The sequence below is a fragment of the Ursus americanus genome, chromosome 1 (genome assembly GCF_024610735.1).
Source record: "Ursus americanus isolate L20-20 chromosome 1, mUrsAme1.1.p, whole genome shotgun sequence".
Classification (NCBI taxonomy): Eukaryota; Metazoa; Chordata; class Mammalia; order Carnivora; family Ursidae; genus Ursus; species Ursus americanus.
The window spans coordinates 50,579,024-50,594,646 of NC_142127.1; the positions used below are offsets into that span (position 1 = coordinate 50,579,024).

Consider the following 15,623-nt stretch of genomic DNA (forward strand, 5'->3'; position numbering starts at 1 on the left):
AAGTTACTTAGGAATCCCAATTTTCTGATATACGTTTTATTTCAGTTAGCTGCTTTTAACCTAATTTATATAGGGTGCTCTGTATAGTGCTACATAAGAAATCAATTTTCCTGTTTTAGTGAATGTTTTCTAAAAAATTTCCCATCAATTTTAATCGGTTGACTTTTTATTTATAGGTATTAAAATTTTTTAAAAGAGCTATTTATTTATTTATTTATTTTAGAGAAACAGAGTGTGCGTGAGCATGTGTGCGGGTGGTAGGGGGAGGGGCAGAGGGAGAGAGAGAATCTCAAGCAGACTCTCTGCTGAGCGCAGAGCCAAACACAGGGCTCGATCCCTCAACCCTGAGGTCATGACCTAAACTGAAATCAAGAGTCAGGTGCTTAATCAACTGAGCCACCCAGGCGCCACTACTTATAGGTATTAAAATTTCAGCTGTGTTTTTTGCAATCTCCTCTATACTGGAAGTTATTCTACTGAAACCAGTGTTGTCTTATTAAATAAAGTACTTTATAAAATTAAAGTATTTAATTCAATTCAGCAATGACATTTGAGAAACAGAAATTTGAATATCAAATGGAAATTATGGAAATGTTACATTTCTTAGTTGTGATAGTGGTATTGTGGTTTTGTTTGGGGAAAAAAAAAGAGTCCTTGCCTTTTAGAGATAACTACTGAAATATTTATGGATCAAATAATATGATATCTGGGATTTGCTTCAAAATAATTCCTGTCATGAGTTAATAATTATCGAGGCTGGACGTTAGGTATGTGTTATTCTGTTTTTATACATGTTTGACATCCTCCGTAAAAATTCTAAAATCCAACAGGTAAGTATTACGTTCATATTATGTGCAAGCCATGGTGCTCTCTGCTGCAGAGATAGACACTTAACAAGTGCAGAGGGCCTGTCTGCTTGTTCTATGCAATGAGACCAGTGCCTAGGACATTGCCTGCACATAGTAGGTGTTCACTACATACCTGTCCTAAAATCTGGCCCACCTTCTGCTTGCCCAAGGGCTGCTCTATTTTCTGGTCTCAGAGCAGCAGCCCTGATGCTGCGCTCCGTGAACGAGCACTAGACCAAGTGCTACGGAGCTATAGGAAGGTGAAGGCCCATTCATTCAGGGGTCAGGGAGGTGCTTCTGTGGAGCTTATGGGAACTGGCATTGAGGTACTTGAGACAAAGAACATCCGCCCCATCCAAAACATTTCCAAACAAAGCAAAATTGCTCCTTTAATTTAACATAGGTTATTTATTTTAAGAGCCTGGTGAGGAGTTGCTAACAGTAAGAAGAATAACTCAAAGGCTGTAGGGGGTCATGAAACCTTCTTAGAACACATCCCAGTCCCCATCTGCTTTCTGTGAGTCTATTTTATTCAGTCCAGTGTAATATCATGCCCGGTAGTGTGTTTAATCGGTGTTCTCTCGTGAGGAAGAAGAGTAGATAGTGTCATGAGAAAGAAGAGAATCAGAACCGAGAAGCTATCAAAGGAAATGTCAGGAATTCAGGGTGCTAGATTAGTCCTGTGGGTATATTTGAGTGATTAGTTAACTCAGAGGCAGAGAAAATCATGATTTTTAATGTTTGCATGCAGGTGTTAGTATAGTTGCCTCAGAATGAGAAGAAAAAAGGATTAGAAAAAAAAAAAGCTAGTCACATCTTGACTAGAAGAAGGCTCTTTTGAGAAATCGTCAATGTTACATTACAAACACCATTCAAATCTACCAAATGGGCCAGATGTTGCTCAAACACTGCATGTCGCCAGCTGCCCATTGCTACAGATGAAGGCTTTTCTGCTGACGTTTGTGTAACCCACAAGCACATTATAGCGTGTTGATTCTTTTGATGCCATTTAACATTTACGTGTCATCATAATTATAAACCATAAATATACATGACACCATGCAATAAATAAAATTGCCTGGCTTTCATCCTACGAGGGGAGGAGGCTGTATTTATTACCTGAGAAGACAGGATGTCTAATATCCATTTTGCATTCTTTGTAAATGTCACCCCTCTCTCGGTGGATGCTCTAGATGGCTTTATGCTCACCAAGCCTTATGCCTTCAAAACAGCACAGATCTGGGGGCTAATAGATATCTCTGAGCCCCAGGTTTTAAGGCAGGCCTGGACCAAAAATCAGGGGGATACAATTCAGAGGAATCCAAATAGTTCTAAATGAAGTCAAACCATTCTATTTGACAACAGACCAAAAGTTCTTTAGAGGTCATGTAACGGGCAGGTGCACAGTGTAAAAGGAAGTAGTTAAATGGAAGCGAATCAGCTTCTTTCAAAACAGACATTTTCTAGAGATGCAGTTCTTTTTCCTTTGAAAGAAAGCTGATTCAGTGCCATTCACCTATTAAGAAGGCAGCACAATTATTTGTATCTGCATCTATAAAAACCAAGTGTCTCTGCCTTCCACAAAAACCTGAGCATGTGTTTGCTGGAGTGAAAAGCAGGGCAAGAGGTAGAGGGAGGGGGGAAAAGCCCACGCAATTGGGTTCGTCAGTCACGAGTACTTAAGTGAACTGGCTGGCATATTACCCCCTCCCTGGGCAGGGGCAGGGGGCCCTCCCAGTCTTATCCAAGAAGACCTCTCATAACACAGCATCTGTATTTCAGAGCACAGATCCCAGACAGCACATTTCATGGCTTTGTAAATGCTAGAGTCAGATGCTTCCTGACACCCAACGTTTCTGCTTTTTCGTGTGTAAATAAATGAGTGCTCCAAGTGAGTAAATCTCCGTGCATTGAGTTTACAATCTTGTCTTTCAGAAATATCGACAGTACATGGCAGGACTTCTGGCTCCTCCTTATGGTGTTATGGAAACGGGCTCTAACAATGACAGTAAGTGAAAAATGTGAACATTTTGTATCTAAAAATTTGTCGTGCGGTATGTGTTTTCGTGTGACAAAAAATATGTCCTACACCAGCTTGACATACTAAGTCTCCAGACTCTTGTGGATAAACAGACCTGCCAGCCCACACTTGAGTTATTTTTAAAAATTGTTAACATCGTATTATTTTGTGGTCTTAGCTGATAGAGAGGGAGGTATGCTCTGGTACCAGTTGGAACTTCATACTTAAAATGCTTTCTCAAAAATCCCTTCATTTTATGGTGAAATCTAGTGTTTCTGTGCTCTTTTAAAAATGGGATTTATGAATTGTATTTGTCTCAGTCACATCCAGACACCTGAGAGCCCCATCTCTTGCTATTTTGATGCTATTGGTCAAGGAGAGAAGCAGCGTGAGTCATTATTCATTCTTCGCAAATCATGGCCTCATCTAACTCCAAGCCTTTTATGCGACCGGTCTCTCACTGATCATAAAAGACAGGAAGTTTTTCTCTGTGATACTCTTTTCTCATGGGTGCCCATTAGATTCAAAGAAATCCTGCGTTCTGTCTGTTCATGTGTGTTGAGAGCGTCTTTTTAGTGCGCATGGCTGGCCCTGCGAGTTGCTTGTTGCGGAGTCCCCTTATTCGGCCCTTGGACGTGTACGGGTGGCAAGATGCCCAGTGCTAAGGTTTTTGGAGCTGTAGCACCTCGGCAGCCAAACAGCGTGATGAACCAACCAGGCAGTGCTTCCACGCGAGGGTCTTCTGAGAAGAGTCACCCTTCAGATCCTCTCTCTATCTCCTTCGGTTCCCAGTCACTGCCACACTTGTCACTCCGAGGTGCTTCTCCTCTCAGCAAGATCTTAAGTGAGCTTCCTCACATTCCCTGCCCTCTGCATCATAGTTTCTGTGTAGCCTTTGCCCTCTTTCTGTTTCTCTTCTGTCCTGGGGGTGGGGTGGGGCGGGGTGGGGGTGGGGGGAAGACAGGTCTTCCTTTCCTTTCCTTTCCTTCACTCCCGTGTTCTTGATTTTTCTTTCCTGGCTGATGTAGGGATGACCAGCTCTTGAAGAGTCAGTCCTTGAGTTGAAATCCCAGCTGTGCTGTCTCCTATCTGTGTGACCTCAGGCAAGGCATTTAACTTCTCTGTGCCTCGGTCTCCTCACAAGATTGTTGCGAGGATTAAATGAAGCAAAACATGTTTAGGGAGCGCCAGGCATACAGTAAGCACCCCAGTGGTGTTAGCTATTATTTCCTCACCACTGGTCACTCTTAACCCCTCCAAGTCTGGCTTCTGCCCCATACCTCTTGACTCAAACCATCTAAAGTCTCCAGTGACCAACAAACACCAGCCTCCATCATTACCATTCCCCATCTCTCTGACTTTGAGTAAGACTTTCCATGTTCAGACTCCATTCACCCTGAGTTCCCAGGCTCCACTGCATTATCCTGATTTTCTTGTATCTCTATAGCCACGTGCATTTGGTCTCTTCCACAGGTATCTCTTCCCCTCAGCCCAAAGCTTAGGTATTACCCAAGAGTCCAGTCTTGGCTGTTTTTTCTCTTTTGTTCTTTATACTTTCCCCATGACCATCCTTTCTTACCGTGGATATGAACTTCCTGAACCAATACCTCTGTTCGATTCTTCCCGTGGGGGCCTAGCTTTCCAAAGGACTGCGGGTTCTCTTTCCACCTGGATGTTCTGCTGGTCTGTTAAACACACAGTGTCAGTAACAGAACACATGCTGATTCCCACAAAACCCATCCCTTCTCCTGAAGGCCACATTTCCATTCCTACCTGCACTGTTCTTCTCCCATACCAGCCTCTAAACCTCAGCCGTTTTATTTTATTTTTTTTAAGATTTTATTTATTTATCTGTCAGATAAGAGAGCGAGAGTGATATATATAGAGAGAGAGGGAGAGAGCACAAGCAGGGGGAGCAGCAGTAGAGAGGGAGAAGCAGGTTCCCTGCCCAAGGGAGCCCAATGTGGGGCTCAATCCCAGGACCCTGGGATCATGACCTGAGCCAAAGGCAGACACTTCACCAACTGAGCCACCCAGGTGTCCCTAAATCTTAAACATTTTAGAGTCCTCCCTTCTGTCACCTCCATGCTCTGAGGTTAATCACCCATCCGGTGCTTTGTTCCTTCCTTTGCAGGGTTCTTGTTTTTTCCTTTCTGTTCCCTGGGCAGCCACTTGGCCAAGGGCCTTATCACTCTTGACCTGAGGGCAAGAATGACTCAACTGCCTCTGAGCCTTCAGTATCTCATCTTTGGTGTACCCTACACCTGACTTATACCTGACTTACACAGAACTTTTTGAATTTACTTTGTATTGTGAAAAATTTCAAATATGCAGAATGATATAGTTAACATCCATGTCTTCATCACTTTAATTACCATTAGTATTTAATACTTAAATATGATTTTTTATTAATTACAATATGCCCCTTAATATTTTAATTTTAATATTTGCCTTATTTCCTTATTTTACTCACATACACACATTTCACCCCAAATACTTCAGCAGATAGTTTTGAAAATAAAGACTTTTCCATGCACAACCACAACACCATTATCACACCTAATATAACTAGTATGACTTTCCTTAATCATATCATCTACTGAGCTCATACTCAGATTTTCCCCACTGAATGTCTTTATAGCTCTTTGCTCAAACTGGACCTCAAGGACCATGCTCTTGCATCTGATTTTTGTTCTAAGTGTCTTTTCATTTTGAACAGACCCTTCTCCCCCTTTTTCCTGGTCATATCACTCTGTTGCTCGAAACATCTTAATGATTGCCCGTTGCCTGCCATGGAAGGTGAAATTCCAAGATTGCTAATGCCTTAGCCCAACATTCAAATTCCTGCATGGCCCCAAATCATCTTTTCAGTGTTATTTCTCTACAGATACCCTAATCTCCAGCCACTTAGATATGGTGATTGGTGCTGCTGTGTATTTATCTTATCGAAACTCTTAGAAAGGAAGCTTCTGTTACACCCTTGTATCTCCTCAGACAATCAGTTCCAGTCGTTTCAAATGGTGGTTGAACAAATGGGTGGAATAATGAGCGGACGGCTGGGATTCAAAGTTTCAGAGTGCTGATATTAGGCCACCCTTACTCCTTCTGACAGCTTTGGGAAGTGATGGCAAACCGTTAGTATTCTGTCACCCTGCTTCCTGCCTAGGCTTTTTATGTCCTCGTACTACCCCAGTGTGGGGGTCAGAGTTTAATTACGGAGTGTTTCCAGATAGTCTCTTCCATTCTTACCCTTTCTGTGTATTATACTGCTGCCTATTAAAATGGACACTCAAATCTTTTAAAGCCAATAGTATAAATCCTGCGTACCCCCTTATTAAACACAGAATGTGCTGTTTGCTTAGAATTTGGAGGTACTGTATTTTCATGTTGCAAACCACCTCAAACTGCCCCAGGGCGAGCCGCACAGACAAACCACCTATGGTTCCGACTCTCAGTAGAAGGCCACTTGGGCCCACTGTACTGGAGGCATTAGCGCTGCTGGGGCTCTGGACCTTTCAGTCTGGCCACCCTGCTCATGTCCTCCAGAGTCGACAGCCCCAAAGGAAGAACAAAGGACCAGGGTCTGCCTGTAGCTCACGAAATGTTTGTAAATGAATGAACAAATGCATAAATGGATGAACGATGGACTTTTTCACTGAGAAAACTGGGACACCCCTGGAAACAGGCACGGCCAGGCTCAGACCTGACTTCGGAGGCTGCAGGAATTTGCTTTGCCCCAAAAGGAAGTTGTGTTCTGGTGGTTTTTATGTGGGACCTGAAGCTAGGTTCACAGCCCTGGTCCCCAGTGAGGTGGTTTGAAATGTAAAAAATACAGTTTGTGCCACTTGAGAGGTGACGTGTCTGTCCCAAATTCTGAGTGTTCTGTGCCCAGCATAGAGGAATTAGCTATTCGCATGGTGTAAATGAATCCGAGAAGGATTTTTATCTCTGGCAAAGTAAAGCGTATGGTAGAAAAACAAAATAAGCATGAGATTTTGTTGTCTGGCACACAGCCTTCTCCTGATTCATTGATTTATTTATGTTACGGATTTTGTTGGGCTCTGCTATTTTTTTTTAGATTTTTTTATGTATTTATTTGAGAGAGAGAGAGAGAGAGAGCATGAGGGGGGAAGGGTCAGAGGGAGAAGCAGACTCCCTGCTGAGGAGGGTGTCCTATGTGGGGACTCGATCCTGGGACTCCAGGATCATGACCTGAGCCGAAGGCAGTCACTTAACCAACAGAGCCACCCAGGCGTCCCGCTGAGCCACCCAGGCGCCCCCGCTGCTATTTTTCTAAGCAGCATTATGTAAGTTTTGATGGAAACACAAATTAGAAACACCAGAATTTTACTTTATTTGATTCAGCAAAGGATTTCAGTTCCATTTTACAGATTCATCTTACAATTCATGTTCTTTCTATTTTTCTTCTTCTAGGGATTCCTGACAAGGAGAACGTGAGTAGCACTCTCTCTGCCTAGCTTCTAAAAACTGTCATAAGGTAAAAAAAAAAATAATAATAATAATCATGGTAACCCTACCAGAAAGAGAGCTCTGCATCCACATTCAACAGAGCAATAAATATTTTTCTAATCTTATTCTGTCCTCTTTGGTGAGTCCCTTTGAAATATGAGGGGGCAGAAGGTGGATTGCTCCAACGTGGTCATAACATGTCCTTGATATTAACTAGTCTGCAGAAAGGTTATTCTAGGGGCAAACAGTACAATTGCTAAGGGTTTTTCTTTTCCCCGCAATGTATACAGGCAAGTGAGCAAATCATTACTTTAATAACATACAAAAAATTAGTTGTTTTTCCTTAGTGGGAATACAAAATATGAAATATGGGGTCAGTTGATTTTATAATTGTATCCCAAGGTGCATGAAAGTCAATATTTCTCTTTGGAAGCTGAAAATAAGTAATTGCTCTCATTGTTTAGGGCAGTCAGGTAAGAGAGTATGTTTAGGACAAACTTTTCACCAAGAACCAGTGCCAAGTGCAGATTTCAAGGATGGCAGTGGTGTACTGGCTTTGGCTTTGCATGCAAATAATAATAATATGAGTTATATATTAACCGGAATCTCAGTTTATTCAACAACCTGAAAGGGTTAATGATGGAAGAGTATATAGTGATTAATTTGAAGCGGTGCTTGGTGGCTTTCAGATGTGTCCCCTTTCATTATGTTCCTTGATTGCTGTACCCAAGTGGCATTACAGAATCATTACAGAACATTCTCCTTTCTTCTCCCTGCTTTTGGTCCTGTGTCTGTGGACAGAGATGTCATCTTCATTCAACTCAGATTATTTCCGTATTCCTTTCCAGAGATCTAACTCTAGCTTTCCTTAGGTCTTCTTTTCATAATGTTGGTTTCAAGGGCTGGTTGGGATTCTGGCTGGTTGTTATATCACCACAAATTTGGGTTCCAGACCCAGCAATGTGACTTCGAATGTCACACCAAAATCTCACTTGGCTTGGTTCGGCAGAGGATTTCCGTTCTTGGCTGTGGGCCTTCACAAGCTACTTGGCTTCTCAAAACATCCTTCCCTCATCTTTAAATGTGGATGTTAGTCTTGACCACCTTAAGAGGCCGTTGTGAATAGTGAATGGAATAATCTGTGGAAAGCATAGAGACTAGTCCGACAGAGCTCGTAAATGTTAGGACTATTACTGTAATTATTGTTTTGTCAAGACTTGTATCATTTTCTCAAGATCTTTCCTCCTCTGAAGAATGCCTTACCCTTTTATGAAGTAACTGTTCTTTTGCCATTTATGGTTCTCCTCAAAATACCTTTCTTCAATGAACCTTTCCACTGATCTTTTGTTATAAAAAAAATACCTTTGTATGTTGAGCGAAGCTCTAGATAATCAGGTTCATGGAAAGCCAAAGCTTTAGAGTCCACACTAACAGACTCGTGCTGCCACGATTTTGGATACGGATGTCCCAAAGCACTCCAAAACAAATAATACATGGATCACTAGCCAAGTAAGGAGGATAAAAGAGCCTGGTGCTTCCTCATCAAGGAACCAGCAGTGATGTGGAGGGCACACACAGAATGGCCAAGCCCTAGGAGGTCTAAAATGTTCTCAGCTTCAAAAGGAAGCTCTGTCTCTCTTAGGTCCCTCATGACCTTTAGGTTGGACCTCCCTGCAGAGGGACAACAGGCACAATGTTCTAAGCAGAGGCCTACCAGCTGTCATCCTGTGGCTCATTTTGTAACAAAATAGGAATTCGAAGTTTACAAAAAGTTAGAAACATAGAGTTATTATCAGCGTATCGCCCTATAAGATTTAGGGGGTGGGCCAGGCTGTTCCCTTATATTATTCATAGTGTATGTTATTTGTATTTGTTTGGGTCATTCATTCTATGTCAAGTTCTCTAGCAAACAGAAAAGCACCCTTTTTCTCTATCAGCAAAGAGAGTGGATGTAATGTCACCATGTGCTATTAAGAAAGCTCTCCAATGCCATCAGTCAAAGTAAAGCAAATGAGATGAAAGATATTCATGAATAGAGCTGAAGCTCTAGAAAGATAAAAAGAAGCCTTAAAAAAAAAAAAAAAGAAGCCTAAGAGTCTTAGAGTGGGTGTTAATTGGAATTTTTCCTTTATAAGAGACAAGTTGTGTTATGATGATTTCTTTTATCCTTTACCTTCTTTAACTACACGCTGGGCAATCTTATATTCCCTTTATGTTTCTAAATAGCAATAATATGCCTGTGGACTGAAATAAAAGCACTTAGACTATTGTTTCAATGTCCAAACAGCTTCTTCGCGGAGAGAATGTATTCTCCTCTCCAGCTCCTACTCTTGATTTTGTTAATCACCATGTTTAACTTTTAACCAAATATGCAGGCATCAGTAAGTGGTGTTTTTAGCTGCCTTGCCAGCTCTATTTTATTTCCAGATGCAGCCTCACCTTGCAAAAAAGGAACTTTCTTTTCATAAATTGCACTTTCATAGAAACAAATGGGCTGGCAGTTAACTTGTTACATTATTTTGTTTACTACTTACTGTAATTGATAGAGACGTCATTTAACTTGATATGACACAGGATACTGGAATCTATAAACTAATTGGTAAGATACTAGAAAAATGACCATTGCTCCAATAAAGCAAGTAGACTATTTTGATAGGGTTACGATTGTTTGGGGCTGTTGGTTGTACAAATAAATTATTCTCTTTGATCTGTTTAAGTTGTATTTTTTCTGTCCTCTGTATGTGCCCAATCGGATGACCATGTTTAACACAGAAGCTAAAAATCACAATTACAAGAAATCTTCATAGTTGAATGTTACAGTTGCCCTTTGGAGGAACGAGCTTGTCTATAATTTTCTGCTACTTACGTAGATTTTGTTCCCTGTGCTCCATGCATTTGGCAGGTGGTTGCTATGGAGTTGTGTAGTTTTAGAAGTTTATCCTTTTCTTCCTCAATGTAGGAGCTAGAAAATAGGCTCAGGAAGATATCACAAAATAATCCCATTTCCTTATTTATAAACATCTAGTTTCCAAAAGGATCATTTGAGGTCCCCATTTTTTAAGACAATTATAGTATTGACAGTGTGATTAGTGAGGTTCCTTCTAAGTGTGGGAGAGTACTTTCCCAGTACAAAACACTAATCAATTCAATAATTCAATCAGTTATGGAAACAGCTCAAGTGTCCATGGACTGATGAATGCATAAGGAAGATTTGTGTGTGTGTATACGCACATACACACACACACACACACACACACACACACACACACAGTATTACTCAGCCATAAAAGGGAATGAAACCTTACCATCTGCAATGACGTGGATGGAGCTAGAGAGTATAATGCTGAGTGACATAAGTCAGTCAGAGAAAGCCAAATACTGCATGACTTCATTCATATGTGGAATTAAGAAACAAAATAAATAAAGGGGAAAGAGAGAGAGAAAGAGAGAGAGAGAGAGAGAGAGAGAGAGAGAGAGAAAACAGACTCTTAACTTATAGAGAAAAACCGATAGTTACCAGAGGGGAGGTGGGTGGGGGCGATGGGTCAAAGAGGCTATGGGGACTAAGGAGGGCACTTGCAGTGATGAGCGCCGGGTGTAGTATGGAAATGTTGAATCACTGTATTGTACTCCTGAAACTAATATTGCACTGCATGTTAACTAACTGGAATTTAAATAAAAACTTACAAGCAGTTCAGAGCTCAAAGGTTTCCTAAGCACTAGAAGAACTGGATGTTACCGATTAGTAATGAGCAAGCTTGGGAGTCTTATAAAACTATTTGGTAGGTGTTATTTTAAGAAGATGACTTAAATCAGCAGTTTGTCAAACTCTTAAAAATCATGGGTCATTTATATAAAGAATAATTTTTAGAAATTATTATAAAGACACAGATTTTAAATGGCAAATGGGGAGGAGATAATTTACACAGCTTGAAAATTCTCATTAAGGAAAGGACAATAGAATAAGAAGAAAATAACTATTAGTGTCAAAAGTTTAGGAATGTTAGGCATTTTTAGGGAATATAATAACATTGCTGCTCTTTTTTAAGATTAAAGAAAATAAAATATTTCACACCTATTAAATAACAACATCTTATTTTATCATATACATTGGCTAGGATTCTGAGCCAGATGAAGGAAAAGGAAATTGTGTGTTCTCAAACAAACTTAAAATAATAAAAAACTTAGATAAACCCATAAAAGCCTGTAAAACCTTTTAACTCCAGCTTTAGAACACCTACTGAATTCAAACCAACAGTTTCAGTGAAACAATTCTTAAAATCCTGCTTTTAAAACATGACTGAGCTTATCAAGGCATCTTGGCCAGAGTTCACAGGTTTACCCCTGGCAGCTGATCCCGTCTGTTCTAGGATGAGATGGTTAGCTAGCCCTGTCACCGCGATGCAATAGCCCGCCCGTCTGTAACTGGCCCAAGGCGCAACGCTCAGCAGAGGAGGGCACATCAACCGAATGCGAAGGACAGAAAATCCTAAGCCTGCTCATTTTGATTTTAAAGGACACACTGCTTATCGCCCAGGTGAAGATTAGATTTGGCAGTGTTGCTGGCTCCGTCCCTCCCGATGTGTGGAGTGTAAACACTCATTTCTTTAGCTGGCCTATGGGAGCACATAGCTCAGTGAGCCAACACTTACCTTGTCCCACCTTCGGGAGAACACCAGTGACTTAATGTCGAAGGTGCCAAGGACAACATCAGCTCTCGGTGTCTGAAGAAATGTTTGTTTTTGTGTTTGTGAGTTATGTATTTTATGGGGCAGAATGCCCTGGCTGAATATCTTCTTGCTTTTTATTCGGTCTGTTCCTCTGCTCTGTTATAAAAGCTGATGGTGCCATCTCTCTCTCTCTCTCTCTTTAGCTCCTGCAGTGGTATATTGATTGAATTTTTAAAATGATCTGTAGTTGCCCTTAATCTAAATCATGAATAGTAAGTGTGGGTAACAGTCTAAAAACCTGATCTCTCTGGTCTCAGTTAAGCCATGTGTTTGTTGCCTCTGAACGTTCTCGGCAATGTTGCCAAGACCTGCATACCGTGAGTTTGCTGGGTGAAATGGCACATATTGGAGTGTTTTGTGGTGATGGTTCATTAGTATATTTTAGAATTACTTTCATAAAATTATGAATTACACATGCTGATTATTTTGGTGCTCTCCTTTTGGTTTCTGTACAGGTTTTAGATTTTTTTTAATGGAGAAGAACTTTTTACTGTTGTTGCGATGCTGATGGCTTTCCAGGGTTGCATGCGTTTTCCCACATTTTACCCAGCTTGGCATACGTATGTCCTCTTAGGCTTCTGTGTAATCAGAATTTGACTTGCACAAGATATCGCAGAGAATATGAGAGTGTTTAATTGTTAAAAATAGTGATAATAGAAGAAACGAGATTCCCCAGTCTCTCTAGCCAACAGCTTCTCCCCTGTTCTCACTTGAAAAAATGACACGGCCTTGAGATGAGGCTGCTCCATACGGGCCCTGCTGCTAAGAATTAGTTCCACTAGTAGCAGGGGCAAGGAACACAATGTCATGTTAATGGTAATGTACAAGAGTGCTGATTTCAAAGTCAGGGGAGAGTAGATTGCTGTCTCCAGAAATATTTTATCCTGTGCTGCAGGCAATTATGTTCATCACCAGTAACTTTGGGCTGCTAGCACGTTTTCTCAATTGACAGTGAGAATAAATTAGATAGTATCATTTATGTTTGATGTATCTGAATATTTATTGTTCTTGTTTTGATAAATTGGAACCAAATTATTTGCAAAATGTGTCTTATGTTTAGGAGAGCAAGCTGTAGTATTCTCAGATTGGATAAATTAATATAGTGATTACATGTCATTTAGGATATGGATTCTTTCCTAAAAGCAGTTCTGTATCAGACAGCCTCCCCTGAGTCCATAGATATTAAAATAGTCTGTAGTCATTCTTTTTACCTTTAGATAAAATTACATTGAAGATAGATGACTGATAGATGCACATATACACATACATATATAAGCACATCCATACGTACGTACGTATGCATATATATCTAACTGTTCTCGTTCTTAAAAGTTTCCTGAAAATGAAATGATAAAACCACCTTTAATAATATGATCTGGCATTGTTCAGAGTTCTTATTGCCAGTTTTTATAAATGTTTAAATTCTGTTCACTTGAACTTAGTTTTATTTTTTATTTTCCTTCAAAGAATGACTCAGAAATACCCACAAAATATGCCATCTGTTTGGTTGAAAATCTTTAATTTAACGAACATGTAGTGATTGATCCCAAGCCCCATGTGAGGCCCCAAAAATAAATAAAGCATGGTCGTTTCCTTCAGGGAGTTAGAGCCACTGGACAGAGACAGACATGTGAGCACATGTGCGTATGGTCGACAGAGTGTGGTATGAGGAGGTGAGCTTAGGAGTTCTTCAGTCTTGAGTTACAGTCCCAACTCTGCCACTTACTCACCATGTGAAAGTGGACACTTTAGTTAAGCCTACTCCTCCGTTTCCCTCTACAGAACGGAAATAATAGCAGTGTCTTACCCCAGGGGGCTTCTAGAAGGATTAATGAGAAGATTTATCCCTGGTATGTACTCTGAGGAGACACATGGGGGAGGTGTGCAGTTCTCCTTGGGGAGATGGGGAGGAGTTCAGAGCCAGCCTCAAAGAGGAAGAAATGCCTGTGTGCACTCCTGATGAAAAGATGTTACCCGGGTGGAAGGGAAAGAATATTCCAGGCCAAGAGCATTGCATAAAGAAAGGAATAGAGTACCAGAATTTTCTCTTTCGAGGCTAATTTCATCAGATCTAAAATGAAAAAACTCGTCATTATGTTAAAAACTATACTTTGTAAGATCCCTTTCAAAGTTACCAAACCTGGCTTCCAAGCTCCAGGTATTTCAGGGACCCAACAAAACATCATATTTTTTTTTCTCTAAAACTTGATCTTTTTAAAAAAGTAGATGGGGAATTAGGTTGAATTTCCCCCTATTTGTACCTCCCAATATCGTGCCTTCTTTTTTTAAAATGACAGCTCTAGATGTTAATGTCTTTAGAGCCTATTGTTCACTCTGATCTCCAGCTCCTTTTCTGCTGTGACTGCCCAGTCAGTTCTCCCACATTTCCGTGGTTCTCCTTTGTTCCCCCCCCTCATACACACACACACACACACACACCCTTCTCTTGAATGAATCACTCTGCAAGGTTTTCTATTGAATTCTGTCCTTTTACCTTTTTCATTTGTCAAGGCCATTTTAAATTTTTTTCCACTTCTCCTGAGGGCCAGCCGTCCCCACCCAATTGGGTATCATTGTCAAATTTATTAAGAACGCTTTTGAGTCCATATTCAAGGCATTAATAAGCATGTTAAATCTAGCAGCATTCGGCAAAGGACCTAACCTTGTGGAATTTAATTTGTTTGTGCTAATTTATTTTCATACATCATAAAATTATCCCATCTGGACATGAAAAAATAACATAGGAAAACATACCATGAAAATACTGGGTAAAACAAGTGCTAAGTCACTAAACTTATGTCTGTGATGCTTTTCACTCACTTGTAACGTGAGGGAAAAGGAAAGTGAGAATTTTCTCAGAAGACATTAGTATGACTGAATTAGTACTTAGTCATTGTTATAGTCCATGTCCCCAGTTTCTGTCCCTGACACTTGATTGCTGCAACACAAATACGTCACTTACCTCCATGACCTGGTTTCCTCATCAAGAACATGGTGATCCCTGACCTACCACAGTAAAAGGATTGTTGGGAGATCAAATAAGATACAGCACGGGGAAAATTCCAGAACTCCATAGTTCACAAATCTAAAACAGATTAAGTTTCCCTGGAGTTTGATTCTAAACAAGATCACACCCTTGTCTGTAGTCTCAGCCCGGGGGATCCCTGTGGTTGGCCAGTGGGTTCTGGTTTGTTTTGTTTTTTTAAAGATTTTATTTACTCATGTATTTATTTATTTATTTAGAGAGTGTAACAGGGGAGGGGCAAAGGGAGAGGGAGAGAGAGAATCCCAAGCAAACTCCACCCTGAGCGTAGAGCTCCAAGCAGGGCTCGATCTCACGACCCCGAGATCATAACCCAAGCCGAAATCACTAGTGGGACGCCCAAACGACTGAGCCATCCAGGCGCCCCCAGTGGGTTCTGGTTTAAGTGGAGCTTGGTTCTGGAGAAGCATTATAGAGGTCCTCTTGAATCCTATTAGGACTTGGTCCAGTCCTCAGTTCTAGGAAGACTTCGGGATGTCAAATGGAAAGTCATTCATCTTAATGTCCATATA

At 40.8% G+C, this 15,623-nt stretch overlaps 1 protein-coding gene across 8 annotated transcripts in view; it reads left to right on the forward strand.

Moving 5' to 3' along the window:
- RAPGEF4 (Rap guanine nucleotide exchange factor 4) overlaps positions 1-15,623 on the forward strand; it is a 272,967-nt gene that overhangs the window by 149,266 nt on the left and 108,078 nt on the right. For all 8 annotated transcript variants that reach the window (XM_045779703.2, XM_045779734.2, XM_045779717.2 and 5 more), the window contains 2 exons: positions 2,784-2,856; positions 7,303-7,322. In XM_045779703.2, the coding sequence (XP_045635659.1) occupies positions 2,784-2,856; positions 7,303-7,322 (93 nt within the window). The remainder of the gene's footprint in view (positions 1-2,783; positions 2,857-7,302; positions 7,323-15,623) is intronic.